The 17352-nt window shown below is 39.0% G+C and overlaps 1 protein-coding gene across 1 annotated transcript in view; it reads right to left on the bottom strand.

Moving 5' to 3' along the window:
• Positions 1–563: 563 nt before the first annotated feature.
• NDNF (neuron derived neurotrophic factor) overlaps positions 564–17352 on the bottom strand; it is a 55179-nt gene continuing 38390 nt past the window's right edge. The window contains exons 2-4 of the mRNA XM_087724433.1: positions 7835–8029; positions 6609–6733; positions 564–2803 (exon numbers count right to left, since the gene is read on the bottom strand). Coding sequence (XP_087580559.1) covers positions 1410–2803; positions 6609–6733; positions 7835–8028 — 1713 coding nt within the window. The 5' untranslated portion in view covers position 8029 and the 3' untranslated portion in view covers positions 564–1409. The remainder of the gene's footprint in view (positions 2804–6608; positions 6734–7834; positions 8030–17352) is intronic.

Below are 17352 nucleotides of genomic sequence, written 5' to 3'. Positions count from 1 at the left end.
CAATGTATATGCACACATATATTCGTTTTTGTATTATTACGAAATGCCATTGGCCAGCATTTGATCAGAAAAGTGTGTTCACACCTTTGCCCACATTATTCTTCATCGTAATCAGTTTTGCATCTTTTGCAGATTTTATTTGCCACTAGAGAAAATATTACCATTCCCACATATTTTATTCAATTTGGCCTTAAAATTTAAAAGCTAGAGATGTCTGGGTAAATTCTATTATTATGCTGTTTTAAAAAATACTATGAAAACAATTGCTATGATTGCTTTGTTTTCAGAAATAAATGAAAACAAAAAGGGAACTGCTTGATGAATATCTAACTTCTAATCTGATTTCTATGAAAATGCAGAAAATAATTATTAATAATCCATGTTTGCCTTCCTTTCATTTGTATTTGAAGTGTTCAATATGTAGGTCACATAGTACAATGCAAAATATAATTATAATGATATAAATATATATGGGAATCAGCAAAATGTAAGAAAGCCTGATTATGCATTGGATTTTGCTTACTATATGATATGCCAAGCTATTACCATGAATTAAAAGAAAGAGGCATCCATATCCGTTTATTCAATTTTAAGCACAAGTAGATTATTTTATGTTTCAATAGAGAAGGATTGATCTGACAAATTGAAAAATATTTGAAATATACTAACAATTAATGATGTTCAGATAATTATTAATTACAGATGCTAAAATGTATTCAGAATTATACAGATGTGTATATATATATGGCTTTGTAGATATATGAAACATCAATATGAATAGGAATGTATAATCTAATATTTTAATTTTATATACAGGAATATAATGAATGACTATTTTGTACATGAAACACATAAACTTTTTAAGCATTTTAAATTCACCAGATAGGAATTTGTATTAACAATAAAACTGGAAATCCCAGTTAATATTTAATTTATATCTATGCTTTTAACAAGAAAAGATTTTTCATAGTTTACAACATAGAAACATAGACATATTAAACAAAACAGTAAAAATAATTTACATAAACCGTAGTGTATGAATAAAAAGTTTGGATGGAAGTTTTGGTTCTTGTCTTTGCCTATGACTAATATGCATGTACTGAATAATTTGTCCTAGCCTTTGATATGATAAAATAATTTAGAAGCACTTCATGCAATATGGAAGCAAAAAGGGCAGGTTCTCCAATATTCCCGGCTATCTTGATTATTTACTAATCATCAAACATAGACCACCAGATGCATGATAATGCAACCGTCAGATACCAACGAAGAGCACTAGCCTCAGTCTTTCTTTAAAAATAAATATAGATGTTAATATCTCCTATGCATAATACCAATACAGTTTACAACTTCTATTCTGTATGTTAGTAGATCCAGTAATGGTCTGCAGACTTTTATATAAAAGATCCCTAACAGAATTTTCTTGTTTTCACTAATTTGCTTTGATATTTGACCGAATACCCACTATGTCCTATGACATAAACATCCAGAACATAGGATTTGCCAGGCTTTAGACCTTTAATTGTCTCTGTGGTAACTGCTTTTTGTAGATTTTGACTGTGAAAATACTTACAGAGGACTTTTTCTGATTTTTTTCTCAAGTCTGGTCCCAGACACTGATTTTGTTCTCTTTTCTTTTTCTCCTCATTATAATTGTCATCTACTTCTTTCTTGTAGATGCAAAACTTGTTTCTTTCTTGTGTACCTAGCCATGCCACTGTGACTGAGGAACATGTGCGAAGTTTATCAAAGGCTTTGATTCTTGTATCTTCAGGAAGAGATGGAAATGACTGCTTATTGGGCCTTGTTGTGGCTAAAAACTTCAATATGGAAGCTCCCTTCTTATTTCCTTTCAGTCGGACAAGGTATTTGGCTTTTGGCTTTCCCCTAAGTTGAAACTGATGGACACCCTCAACATTTTGAGATAACCGAAGTTTTCCATCTCTTTTGATTTGCATTTGTATGTCATTGAGACATGAGTGAACCAAAAATGTAACTTTTTGATGTGATGAAACAGGAGCAAACCGCAAAAAAATTGTGCCTTTTCCCTTGACAAACACATCTGTAACCTTCCCATCTTTTAAATCAACTGTCTTCTGTTTGGCCTCCTCTTTAGTTCTTGCAAAAGTACCAACATAGGCAGTACTCATATTTGTATTGACATTTACAGCAAATATATCAAAATAGTACTGTGTACCAGGTTTCAGTTCAGATACAGTAAATATATTCTTGTTTCCAATGCATATCTTTTCCAGATCAACCTTAGGCTTTGAATAAAGTTTTGAATAAAGCTTTGGTGTTGCTTTTAAGAAGCTGCGTTCTTTCCCAAAATTACTGTTGGAAGAAAATCCAAAATGGGCAAAATCAAAAGGGCTAAAATCCAGACCAGGTTTAGGAGCCTTCATAAATGTATCATCAGCAGTCTGTTTAGTCTCAACAGCACAGAGACTTTTGAAATTGTGTTCTTTATTAATGACTACACAGTATTGTATTGGTTGTTTCAATACTGAAGCTGTAGGGCTAGGTTTCCATGCCAAACTGACAGTTGTACGACCAAAAGAAGTAACATCAACTCTTGGATCATAAGGTAGTTCAGGATATGGTTGATCTGACTCTGGAGTTGTACTAGCATAGACTTTAAAGTTTGTATCCTTTTCAGTTGACCAGAGTTCTAACTGGTATAACCCGGAAGGTGAAGTAGAAGATACAAAATACTCAACATCATTTCCTCTGTATGAAAATAGCTCTGTGTCTTCTTCACGAATAATCTGCTGATTCTGTTGTTCGAGTGGCTCCAGTTCACCTAGAAGAGACAAAAATGAGGGATTCTGAAACAAAGCAAACCCAAAACACAGTATGGTTTCTAAAGGGAGGGCCTAAATGTGTTGGCCTCTTAGGAAAACCAGATAGTAAATATGATTAGATGAACTAATACTACTTTACTATAAAGCTATATTAAAAGAAATGTTCAAATCTGAAGTTATAAATTTCCTGCTGCTGCTTTTAATTTCCTAATCAATTAAAGAAAGCTTCTTTCTCTGACAGTTAAGCTACTTGGCTGTCTCTCCTCCCTTGTCTGATCATTTCATCTGCAATATTTCTTTCCCTTGTTCCTCAGGTCATTGTTACGTACTATTACAAAATACTGCAGATCTATTGAAATGCAAAGATGGTGGATGTTATTGTTTTCCTAAGCAGCTTTAATTATTTTTTCTCTCTCTCTTTGTTCTCATTGTTTTTTCATACATACACACACACACACACACACACACACACCCCAATAAATAATACTGTAATACTATGCTGATCTCAGTATTAAATAACAAACTGAAAATAGATACCTTGTTATATTACAAAATAATGAAGTGAATTTCACAAAAGTCTATCAATACATATTTAGTTCTACAATTAGAGCAACTTTGTGTTTATTAACATTCAAAATTATAGTTAACATTGTTAACAACCTTGTTCCTGAAAAATGGTTTAGGTAATCTAAATTAATAAAGTTAGCAATTTATAGTTTACACAAATACTGTTGTATATGTATGTATATATGTATTTTATATGATTTGCATCTCATAACATAGTAAAACAGAAGATCTTTATAAACAAAAACAGAGGAGATTTTGGAAAAAGATGTTTTATATGAAAAACTAAACTGCTAAAATCAACTTTTGTGGAGACCTAATTATAAAATGACATATCAACATGTTTTCAAAGCATTGTTATTGTATAAATAATATTTGATTCATATTACAGCATTCAGGACAACAACATACAGTAGGAAAAACAACAAACAGCGCCAGCAATCCAAAGTGAAGGAGAATTTTATGCATTTTATTTATAGACTTGAGGAAGAAAGTCTTATAAATGCCAAAGAGGAGGAGGAGGAGGAGGAGGAGGAGGAGGAGGAGGAGGAAGAAGAAGAAGAAGAAGAAGAAGAAGAAGAAGAAGAAGAAGAAGAAGAAGAAGAAGAAGAAGAAGAAGAAGAAGAAGAAGAAGAATTTTTATGCTGTCCAGAGTCACTTTCTTTGCAATAGATGGCCATATTAATTTTATAAATAAAAAATTTCAAATGTTGCACTGGTAAATGATGCCATTTTATATATAATGCTTCTTATATACATATATAATAAATCCTTTCAAGTTGCCATGAAAAGGCAGGTTGAGGTTACTGCTGTACCTTGCACAAACGCCCCGATTACTAGAATATTTTTCTGTGTTATTTTAATTTTATTGTTTAATTACTATTTCATGGCATTTTAGGCACTGTGGTGAAAATCTTTTTCCTTTCCTATTTGTATTGTTGATCAATTACATTCCAACAAAATCAAGTATTCAGACTCCAATAACATATTCAAGCTATAGGACCTTTCAGGATCTAGTTCCACAGCCTGGGAATTGCATTTCTGTTACACATTTCTGTTAATCTTTGGGTGCCAGATGACTTTTTAATGTTTAAATCTAAGTTTAAAACCTTTTTGGGATTCTGAAAAAGAGTGGTAATACGAGATTGAGGATTTAAGCTTCTGGACTGGCCTTGGCTTTCCTGACTTTTTTGTATATTGCTTACTCTTATTTTACTAGTTATAATAAAAAGTAGCTTTTATATGCTCTAATTTAATTCTGTTAGAATTAGAGATGTCTCAGTTGTAATATAACTATTTTGTGATTTTTATATATTTTAATTGATACTGTTTCATTTCTTTTTTATGTTTAGCTTTTAAGGGTTATATAAATAAACATTAATATTGTGTTTTTATTAGAAAAAGAAAAATCCAAATAGGGACCTTCATATATTAAAAATATTAGTTTTAAGATATCTAGGGATGCAAGGTTCTTCATTTATAATAAATACATGTTCCTTTTACAAAAGAAAAATCGGCAATATACAGCAGGTTGCCCACTTCCCTCGTTATAATTTTTTTGCTCCAATATGTAGTGGAAAACTATTTGATCAAAAGCTTCCTATTAGACAAGCAGTTCCATTGTTGAATATAATCCACATGAGAAGCATGGTAGAATGCTTTATTGTACAGTTTAGTCCTTGATTTACAAAAGTTCATTTAGTGACGTTCAAAGTTATGGCTCTGAAAAAAGAGTTTTTCACACTTACAAATGTGGCAGCATTCCCATGGTCATGTGATCAAAATTTGGATGTTTGCAACTGACTCATATTTATGATGGTTGTAGTGTCCTGGATCATGTGATCCCGTTTTGCGACCTTCCGACAAGCAAAGTCAATAGGGAATCCAGATTCACTTAACAATGTGTTACTAACTTGACAACTGTAGTGCACTTAACAACTGTGGCAAGAAAGGACATAAAATGGGACAAAACTCACTTAACAGCTGTCTCACTAAGCAACAGAAACCTGGGGTTAAATTGTGGTTGAGAGTCGAGGACTACCTGTACTTTTTCTGTTCATGTGATGTAAAAGCTTGCTTATTTTAGCGGTACGTATTTATATATGTAGAGTACATATAAAGAATTATGGCTACACCTGAGATTTGTGCATGAGAAGAATAGGTGAAATAAGATATCCTCAGTGGTCAAACAATTGGCAACTCCAAATCTCAACCAACAAATGCTTTGTCTTACGCACTGGCAAAAAAAATCAGAACACAAAATACAAGCTGGGCAGATATGACCTCGTAGACGACCCCCACTCTGTCAAGGACCTTGGAGTACTCAGCTCAAATAATCTAGGTGCTAGAACTCACGGTAACAGCATTGCCAAAAAGGCATTAAGGTTGTTAACCTAATCTTGCGAAGTTTCTTCTCCGGTAATACTGAACTGCAAACTAGGGCATACAAAACTTTTGCTAGATCAATTCTTGAATACAACTCATCTGTCTGGAACCTGCACTACATATCAGACATTAATACAATCAAATGAGTCCAGAGGTATTTCACAAGAAGAGTACTCCACTCCTCTGCTCACAACAGAATACCTTATGCCACCAGACTTGAAATTTTGAGCTTCAACAACTTAGAACTTCGCCGTCTTTGATACAACCTAAGTGTAGTACATAAAATTATCTGCTACAATGTCCTACCTGTCAATGAATACTTCAGCTTCAACCACAGCAGAACACAAGCACACAATAGATACAAACTTATGGTAAACCGCTCCAAACTTGATTGAAGAAAATATGACTTCAGTAACAGAGTTGTCAATGCCTGGAATGCACTACCTGACCCTGTGGCTTTTTCCCCAAACCCCGAAAACTTTAACCTTAGACTGTCTACTGTCGATCTCAACCCATTCCTAAGAGATCTTTAAGGGGCATGCATAAGCGCACAAGCGTGCCTACTATCCCTGTCCTAATATTCCCATGTATTCGTATTCAAAATCATGTTTATACTTATATCTGTTATCTAATTCATGCTTGGTGAAATAAATAAAATTAAAAAAAACTTTTAACTAGGAGAATGACTTTTTTGATAAGGCAGGAAACATATAATCTTTCATTCAATTGTTAAAAATTAATTCTTATTCAGTAATTTTTAAAGCAGCGATTACTGATGGAATTTAGTATATTTTCTACATCAGCTTATTCATATTTAACAAAATTAATAATATTTCGGTTTTTGCTATAATTTACCTGAGCCTTCTCCACTTGACTCTTCAGGGAGGTCTTGCAAACTCAGTTTCCATTCCAAAGGTGTGTCACAAGGAGTCACTGTAACTGCAAATGGTGTATTATCTTCCTCTACCACAAAAAAAAACCTATGAAAAGATGAATAAAAGCATAACTTTCTTCACAATACAAAATTAAGGACAGAGAGAGAGAGAGCAAAATATAAGTAACTCATATATTGAACTATGGGGTCCTTGATGCTCTCTGAGCTTGGTTGTTTACTTTCAATTTCATTTCATGAAATTGATGGTATTCAACTAAGGAATATCATCAGTGCAAGTGATTATGGCATTTGTTCCCTATTTACATATTGCAGCTTGCCCTGCCATTATTGGTGGGATGTGGTTTGTTCTTGGTAGAGCCTTGATTACGATATAGTTTTCTGCTTAATTTGGTTTGTTTGATTTGGTTTGTCTGATGTTAATTCCAATTTATGTGGCTATAGGCTGTGGAGAAGATGTATTCTCATATTCTTGTTTCCTATTCTTAGCTTATTTATTGTCTCTTTTGAATGTTATATGAATGTGGTTTATTTCTATGTGCCTGTTGATGGCAGATTTTTCTGAATGCCAAGCCTCCTAGAAATTCCTGGGATTTTTTGGATTCAACTTGGTCTAGGATACTTACAGTTTTCCAGTTTAAATTATGGTTGAGTCTGTCCATGTGTTATGAGATTAAGGAGTTTTCATGTCTTCTGACTGCTAGTTAGTATTTATAAATGAGCTCTGCTAGCAATCACTAAAGAAGAATCGTAGCAGATGAAAAACAGTGGACATCCTGCATTAGACACAAGATATAATACTAGGTGGAGGTGACCTTGGGGGACAGTACAAAGATATGGAGTCAAGGGAACAGACAGGTAAAACACAATTTAGCTTACAGCAGGAAGCAAGGTTCAGAAAAGACCCTCCCTAACTTCTTGGAATATATTTTCAGTTTTGCAAGATTCTGTTAAAGTAATCTTACAATAAAGTAGAATTAGATGTTCTGGCTGGTCTACCTCACAAAGTTGACACTGGGTGACCTTGAGCCAGTTCCCTTCTCTCAGCCTTAAAAAGAAGGATGGCAAGAAGATGGCAAGTGTTGCTGAGAAAATTGAATGGACTTGTCCATGTAGTTGCCAGGAATTAAGACTGACTGAAAGAACAGAGGCAAGACTTCTTAACTTTATATTACATGAATCTATATACCGTTTGGGTGTTCCTCTGAAGAGATAACCACTGATCTCTGCTCCATCCGGGAGTACTGAAGAATCATGGAAAAAACTTTTGTCCTGGATCTGCATCTGAAAAAGTTCTTCATCTCTAGTAGGTAGTTTCTGCATCCAAGAGCTAAATGGTAGCAGAAGGAAGAGGTAGAATATGGAGCATCTTATCAAGAGCATCCTAGAGAAATAAAAATGATACACGGTAAATCATATTGTAAAAGTGTTAGGGCTATTAAACCCAGAGAAAAACTAACTGAAGTGGTAGTATTGATAAGTTGATATTCCTGTCTTATCCAAACATCCCACCAATCTCTACTGATTTTTTCTTATCCCCATATCTTTCCATAGTCTCAAATTGGAATGTTTTAAGTTGGCTGCTCTGTGTACAAGAAACATTGAGCAGAGGATCATTAATAAATAGAAATCCCCCCACCTACATTCAAGATAGGCTTTTCAAAACAGAAAAGGGAGACTATAGGGAAATATTTTAATTTTTTAAAATATTTCCTTTAAAATTCTGCCATTTTTAAGACAAATACAGGTACTTTTTGATGTATAACTGTTGCTTAGCAGCTGTTCAATGTTATGACGGATCCCCAAAAGCTACTTATGACTCACTTTTGATGTTACAGTAGCTGCATGCAAACCCCATGGTCATATGCCATGGACACTTGGCAACCAGCTCACCTTTATACTGCAATTTTCAATGTTTTTAGCTGGTTTCAGCATTTACTTCTGATTTCCAGGGAAAAAAAGTTTACTGGGTACAATTGATTCACTTAATAACCACAGTGTTCATTTTACACTTAATAAGTGCCATGTTTACTTAATGCAAAAAAGGTCACAAAATCAGTCACAGTTGTATGGCTTCTCCATTTTGGCTTTCTTTTGTAAAATAAATGATGACATGGTGTATTTTGTCATGTGCTGTTCGTCTGGGGATGTATTTACCTAATTTTAAGAACTGCTAAGGACCAGCTGATTCTTACTATCTCTGATACACATAATCAAGGAACTCAAAGACAGTGTACTTTCTTTTTCACATGTCATGTCAATAGGATCATCTAAAGCTTTTCAGTAGGAGAACTTTTAACTGAAGGTTCAGATATAATGAAACATCCAGACCAGTGGTGGGATACGACCGGTAGGCCCCAGTACAGGCGTACCAGTGACTGCTAGGAGCACCAGGTACCATTCCAGTGTGATGCTCCAGAGGTCCCACCCACCTGCCTGCTCTCCTTACTGCTATTTGAGACAATCGGGGCATTTACACATGCACATGGAGCACACGGCACCTGTGCAACACTCCGCCGAACAGCTGGAGTGTCGCAGGAAGTAGATATGCATGTGCATGCTGCACTTGTGCATGTGGTGGGCACCTGGCCCCATTGCACTGTACCAGTTGCAACGGGATCCAGAACCCACCACTGATGCAGACTTACTGTAAATACAATTCTAGTATTTACATAAATATCAAAACAATCTGGTTTATATAGTAGTATGTCATAAATTTAAATATATTGCATAATAAATTAACCCAATCCTTCTAATGAGGAATTTTAAGAACTGTTTTTTATATTTCATCCATATTTTTTAAAAGGGATAATCTGAAGACCCTGCAAATGTTTCCTCAAAACTAGGGATTAAAGCATGGATAATTTTTATTAATATAGTTTGTCTGTAGTTCCCTTTCAGAGCCATTAGGTTGCTTCAAAAGAAACCAGTAGTTTCTAAAATTCCCTAAAAACATGATCTTTATTCTCAAAGCAGCATAAAATGAAGTCATCAGTGGACATACTGCAAACAAAACCAAAGGAGACAATTCACTTCATTTTCTGATAATTTGTAAATGCTTGAGACTTGTTAATGGTCTAGTACTTCAACAAAAGTTCTGGATTTATTTGAAGCAAATACGCCTGGAATAAATAAATCTAAATGTTTAATTACAGAGAGTTGAAAATACATGATTATAATTTAGTAGGGATAATTTCAAAGAACAGCTTGCCACAGGCATTTATGTACTGTATTTCTTTAACCATAGCAGGGTTTTGTAACCCTCAAATCCTATTTTTAAATGTGAGTGCATTTAGTTTTGCATGAATTACCCATTTGATAATAAATCTGCAGGATACAACTTAACTGTAACCTTTAAGAATCAAAGAGGACTATGTAACATAGCTAAAACTGGACTTTGGGGACTATGCATTATTCCATTAAGCAACCTCATGCTTGAGGATATTAAACTTAGCAGCAGGAATTGGCTTCATACTCAAAAAAATTACTGTTAAGTGACAGATCACTTAAAATAGGATGATTTCTAACTCTATAAAATATTCCATATATATTGTAAGAAAATACATATATAATTGGAATTTTTGTAAAAACAAAAACAAAAAACCCCACTAGGTGTGTGTGTGTTTGTGTGTGTGTGTGTACACACTGATGCTCAGCGTACCGACTCTCGATTGCTCAATTGCATCATGATGCTGCAGCATCCTATGGTCATGTGACCTTTACTGCAAGCTTCTGACAAACAAAATAAATGGGGAAACAGACAGGAGGTTGCAATTGGCAACCACATAACATCATGCTTAATGAGAGTGTAGGATTTGATTAATGACACTAACTAAAAATGATGGAGACAGCATAATCATAGTCAAGTCTCCAACACCCAACCAACCAAAATCACTTTAGATACCTTCCGGGGACAAGAAGGCAGTAATCCCCAGCACGTTACCACTAAGCAGCAATTAAACCAAGATATACTAATACATTTGTATACTATTTTTGGGTGGATTTTAGCAATGTAGAGGATGCTCATAAACGAGTGCAGATCTTTGATATTACCTATAGCAGTGTTGAACCTTTTCAGCAAGTGCCAAAATGGGAGTGCGCGCAGGGAGGAGAGCACCAGAAACTAGAAGAGCAGCTCCCCATCGCGCATATGCGTGCTGGGAAGCTGAGCTTCTGGTTTCTGGCATGCACGTGCGCACTGGTCACCTACTCTTCCTGTTTCTGGCACTCCCGCGTGTGTGAACACCAGCTGGCCAACACACATGTGCATGCCAGAACCCAGAAGACCTACAGGTGATGGCATGCCCAGAGGGATGGCTTTGAGTGCCATAGGCATACGTGCCATAGGTTCTCAACATGGATCTATAGCATTCTACCTACTTTTCTTAAGCATGATACACATTAACCCACAAACATAAAATCCAGCTTCATTTGAACCACAGATAGACAAAGTTCCATCGATAGGACATCCTGAGAGATTGTCAGTTGGTCTTATCTGAACTGCATGTTTCAAGGGTGGGCATGGGAGCAGTCACTGTATGGGTATTCTCACGGCCCAATTGCCTGGAGACTGAGGTAAATCTTTTTTTTTTTTTTAAATATATTTTATTCAATTTTCACATTCCATTTGCAATCATTTATATACAGGGTATTTACTATAAGAAAAGAAAAAAAAGAAAAGGGGAATAAAACGAACAAATAAAAAGGAAACACAACTCATCATTCACAACCCCACCTAACCCTTTCATCCTCCATACACCCCATCTACCCCCTCCAACTTTCCTTTCTCCCTCTAACACTCCCCTCCTACTTCCCTTTCCCCTCAAACCTTCCTTCTCCCCTTACTCCCCGGACACCCTCCTTACATTCCCCTTACTCCTTCCTTACTCCTCCCTCTTCTTTCCCTCTACCTCCCTCCTTGGTGTATGCCTTTATTCGAGTGTTGCTTGATCTGATAAAAGTAAAATAAACCAAGGAAAAAAACGAAAAAAAAACAACCCACCGTATATAAATACATTCTTGTTCTTATTAAGACTATGTTAACACCCCCCCACCCCACCCCCCACAAATCCCCATCCCTAATCCTCCCGACTTCCCAGGGCCCACACCTGGCACTACCTTCTGTCTAAAATATCTTGTATACATATGGATTAAGAAATAAAAGTAATATATCAAAAGAAAAAGAAAAAAGAAAAACCAAAAAAAAGGAAAAAAAAAGGAAAAGAAAAGAGAAAAGAGAAAAAGGAAAAAAAAAGAAAAAAAAGAAACCACTCTTTGTGTTGATCTCAGCCCCCCATCTTTATCTATGCTTAAATAGTATAAATCATTCTATCTATATTTTATTCTCGTCTCTTACTTCTTTGCTATTTACCCCAACCTTCTGTAGATTCTCCCGTTCCTCTTCCTAAACCTCATGATCCCTTCCGATAAAATTTAAGCAACGTGGTTCATGCCATATATTCAAATATAACTTTACAGACAAGTAATCAAACTTTCCCTTCTAGTAAAATTTAAATAGCGTAAATGATCTTTCTTTACCCCCTTTTCAAACAGTAATTCAAAATCCCCTACTTAGTAAAATTAAACAGCGTAGATCAAATATTACTTTACACAGGAATCAATTTCTATCTTAAGATAATTCCAACCGACTTCCTCTTCTAATAGGATTTAAATAACGTAGTTCATTCCACATGCATTTTACCCTCATCCCTCACTCATTTATACTAGCATTTGTTTAAAATATAACTCAGAGCGATTTCAACCAACTTCCCCTTCAAATAAAAGTTAAGTAGCATGGATCATTCCACATATTCAAATAATACTTTCAGCAAGAGTCAGTTAACCTTCTATTTTAAAGTAATCCCTTCTAACAAAGTTTAAACAACATAAATCATTCCGCATTCTTTTTACACTTATCTTAAGATAATCCCAACCGGCTTTCTGTTCTAATAAGCTTTAAACAACGTAAATTTTACCCTCATCCCTTGCTTGTCTGATGTTTACCACAAATAACGTAGTTCCTTCCACATGCATTTTACCCTCATCCCTTACTTGTCTGATATTTACCACTATCAAATTTATACTAGCATTTGTTTAAAATGTAACTCAGAGCGATTTCAACCAACTTTCCCTTCAAATAAAAGTTAAATAGCATGGATCATTCCACATATTCAAATAATACTTTCAACAAAAGTCAGTTAACCTTCTATTTTAAAATAATCCCATCTAACAAAGTTTAAACAACATAAATCATTCCGCATTCTTTTTACATTTATCTTAAGATAATCCCAACCGGCTTTCTGTTCTAATAAACTTTAAACAACGTAAATTTTACCCTCATCCCTTGCTTGTCTGCTGTTTACCACTATCAAATTTATGCTAACGTTAATTTAGAATCTAGCTTAAAGTAGTTTCACCCAGCTTTCCCTTCTGATAAAAATTAGTCCGCTTTTTCTACCGGAGAGAGGTCTCAAACCCCCATTCAGTCCTCAAGCATTTTGAAATGTCTAAATTCTCGATCTCCGTTTTTCTGCTTCTCTGAGGGAGGAGGGGCTACCCCCTCCATCTTGCAACCACATGGCCAGCCGCTTGCCTTCTCCTTCCGCTTGTCTCTCCTCTCTTCCAAGCGCGTCAGGAAGTCCCGCCTTCAGAATCCTACAATAGAAATCTTGAGCCTCCGAAACAGAGTTAAGACGAAATCTTTGATTCTCAAATGTAACCGTGATACCGGCAGGGGCCTCCCATCTGTATCAGATCTGTTGACTCCTAAGCTCCTTAGTTAAAAAGGTGTAGTCCCTTCTTGCCTTCAGCATCTGAAAAGGAATATCTTTGAAAACAATCAGGTCCTGGCCGTCAACTCGGAAACTGTTATTATAAAGCTTTTGCACAATCGCATTTCTAGATTCTTTTGTAGAGAAATGTATAATTATGTCCCTCGGGAGCTGTCACTGTTCCGCTATCAATGAGTTCTGGCGATAGATTTTCCGAATCTGCCAATCAAAGTTAAGTCCCGGGCTTCCCAGCGCATGGCTGAAGGCTTCAGCAAAGGTCTGTTTCAAATTCTCTTGCTCCTTTTCACGGAATCCTCTGACTCTTATTGCAAATGCCTTCCTATTAAAATTTATCATCATAAGCTGATTTTCGTTATCTCTAATTTTTTGTTGTAAAATTTGAATATTGGTAGTCAAATTAAAATTAGCCTTCTCCAGACTTTCCAATTTGTTCTCTATTTCAGCAGAGTAATCTGACAGGGCAGACACGGCTGCAAACGTATTCGCCTTCATTTGATTAACTTTAGATTTTAAATCATCATAAAGTTCCAATACAAATTCCTTAATTTCTTGCTTAAAGGCATTAAAGATTTTAAAGAGATATTCCTGTGTTAAAAATTCTCCAGTAGAGGGCGTAGGAGACAAAGGCTGTGTTTCCAGTAAAGGTTCTTTAAATTCTTTAGACACATTTGTAGCAAGACGCTTCTTTGATCTGGGTGCCATAATAAATAAACAAGTAAGCAGCACTTCGCTCCCCTCTATTTCCAAAGAAGAAGAGTTTATTTTGTTAAGAAGCGGTCTGCAGGAAGATAACACCGGCTGAGTACATCCAGTATCAATCATCCACGGAGAGAAATCGCCATTTTGAGGTCTATTTAGACAAAGAAGTCTCTAAGACGAATGGTGCTGGTATTTAAGATAGTAATAAAAGCATAAATCTCACAGGGGTGGTACCCTCCCGTATCAATTCTAGCTTGAAAAAACTTTGTTTTGTCCTGGGGGGGGGGCTAGCCTGTCTGGGGCTGCCAAAAAAAAAGGCAGCTGAGAAGAACTGGCTGGAGATAGAAGCTCCGCTCCGGTTGGATCTAATCTCTTTCCACAGCCAAAAAAAGAAAAAGGCTGTGGCTTACGAATAGACCCTAGCCTACGGAGCTATCCTCCCTGCCCCTTTCTTAGCCAAAAAGGGGTGCTATCTATGATCTTATTTAGATATACAGACCAGATCTCTGAGGAGCTCGGTGGAGCCCTCCTCGGCAACAGGCCACGCCCCCAGGAAGCCCTAGACTGAGGTAAATCTGAGGACACTCCCTCTGTTTTTCCTGGTGACTCCCCAGATTAACCGATGATTCGGAGAAAGGACCTGGAAGGGAAGAGAAGAACAAAACCAGTGGCAGCTTCCCTTCCTGAACATGAATGGTCTGTGGATATCTACTCAGGCCTGATGCTGGCCCCTGATGGGCGGGAAGTGACTGCTCCCACGCCCACCCTTGAAACATGCAGTTCAGGTAAGACTGACAGTTTCCAAGGTGGGGCGTGGGAGGAGTCACTGCATGGGACATACCCAAGCTAGATGTCCATGGGAGGGATTATTGGGCCTGAGTTTCCCAAGTGTCCAGGACACCCTGAAGAACCCACATACCCGAAGGAGGCCTCGGCCGAGGCATATGTATCTAGTTGGTAATGTTTGATGAATGGTGAAGGAGAGGACCAGGCTGCAGCCCTGCAGATGTCCTCGATGGGGGCCAGGGTGGCCCAGGCCGCTGATGTGGCCGCACTCCTGGTGGAGTGTGCTGTAATGCCCTGAGGCACGGGCAGCCCTTGGACCTCATAAGCCTTGGAGATGGCCAACCTAATCCACCTGCTGATGGTGGTAGGCGAGACCTTGGCGCCCTTGGAAGAAGTGTGATAGGAGACGAAGAGGGCCTCTGACCGCCTGAAGGGGGCTGTGCGCTTGAGATAAATGCGCAGGGCCCTCCTTACGTCCAGGTGGTGCCAGGACTTTTCTTTCTCGGAGGAAGGGTGAGGACAGAAGTCCAGGAGAATGATCTCTTGCCCCCTATGAAAGGGGGAATTGACCTTAGGCATGAAGGATGGGTCGAGTCTGAGGATGACTCTGTTATCATGGAAGGTACAGAGGTCGGCCCTAGAGGAAAGAGCGTTGAGCTCGGAGACCCTTCTGGCCAAGGTGATTGCTACAAGGAAGACAACCTTGAGTGTGAGAAGTTGAAGGGTAACCTCCCTAAGGGGTTCGAAGGGCAGCTCCAGGAGTGCCTGGAGTACCAAGGGAAGGTCCCAAGAGGGAAACCAGTGGACCACCAGAGGCCGGAAGTTGGCCGCTCCCCTAAGGAATCTCTTGATGACTGGGACCTGGGAGAGGGACTGTGAACCCTCCCCTCGGAGGATGGTGGCTAGAGCCAATACCTGTCTGCGTAGGGTGTTGTGCGCCAAACCTTTATCCAAGCCGTCCTGGAGGAAGTCCAATACCTGAGGGACTGAGGCTGATGACGGCTCTACCTGCCTGGGTTGGCACCAGTTGGCGAAGACGGTCCAGGTCGCGTCGTAGATGCAGGTGGTGGATTTCCTTCTGGAAGCCTCCAGGGGGATGATGACTCTGGAAGAGACCTGGGACTCTCTCAATTGCTCCCGCTCAAGCGCCAGGCGGTTAGATTGAGCCACTCTGGGTCTGGGTGGATCAGGTTCCCCTGGCACAGCTCTACCCTCTCCTGTGGGATGCGCCAGGGAGGTAGGACTGACAGCTCCACCAGATCCACAAATCAGGGTCACTGTGGCCAGTGAGGGGCTACTAGAACGATCTCTGCCCTCTCTGCCACTAGCTTCCTCACGATCAGGTTCCCCTGGCACAGCTCTACCCTCTCCTGTGGGATGCGCCAGGGAGGTAGGACTGACAGCTCCACCAGATCCACAAACCAGGGTCACTGTGGCCAGTGAGGGGCTACTAGAACGATCTCTGCCCTCTCTGCCACTAGCTTCCTCACGATCCCTGGGATGAGAGGGAGCGGAGGGAAGGCGTACAGCAGGCCTGCTAGCCACCTGCAACATAGTGAGTCGGTGTCCACTGCCTCCCGGGTGGGAAACCAGGCTATGAAATTCTGTGCGTTCGATGGAGATGCGAAGAGGTCCACCGTCGGAAACCCGAACCTTTGGCTGATCTGGGCGAAGATGCTGGGATGAAGTTGCCACTCCCTGTGGTCCACCGTCTCCCTGCTGAGCCAATCTGCTTGCTGGTTCTCCACTCCGGAGATGTGCTCTGCATGAATCGACAGAAGGTTCCGCTCCACCCAGCACCCCAGGCACCTTGCTTCATCGCGAAGAGCCACAGAGTGGGTGCCTCCCTGCTTGTTGACGTGAGCCTTTGCTGCCACGTTGTCTGGGAGAACCAGGATGTGGTTCCCGGTGACTGTCTGTTTGAACCTGCGAATGGCTAGGTGGATTGCCCTTAGCTCCAGCCAGTTGATGTTTTTCCGCAGGTCCGTCAGCATCCACCGGCCCTGGGCTAGCTGGGACTGCAGGTGGGCCCCCCAGCTGAACAGACTTGCACCCATGGTGAGGACCAATCTGTCCAGTTCCCTGAAGAGAGACCCCTTCGCCAGGGAGGAAGGCCTCCACCAGCGAAGGGAGAGCAGTACCTGCGGGGTCACTAGGACCTTGAATAGCAATAGCAATAGCAGTTAGACTTATATACCGCTTCATAGGGCTTTCAGCCCTCTCTAAGCGGTTTACAGAGTCAGCATATCGCCCCCACAGTCTGGGTCCTCATTTCACCCACCTCGGAAGGATGGAAGGCTGAGTCAACCTTGAGCCGGTGAGATTAGAACCGCTGAACTGCAGATAACAGTCAGCTGAAGTGGCCTGCAGTACTGCACCCTAACCACTCCGCCACCTCGGCTGAAGCTGAAGCTGGCGTCGGATGTTCCAT

The sequence above is a fragment of the Thamnophis sirtalis genome, unplaced genomic scaffold (genome assembly GCF_051295495.1).
Source record: "Thamnophis sirtalis isolate CommonGarterSnake01/CBP01778 unplaced genomic scaffold, rThaSir2_p1.2 scaffold_10, whole genome shotgun sequence".
NCBI lineage: Eukaryota > Metazoa > Chordata > Lepidosauria > Squamata > Natricidae > Thamnophis > Thamnophis sirtalis.
Note: the sequence above shows the minus strand (reverse complement) of the source record. Positions and strands in the feature narration are given on the sequence as shown.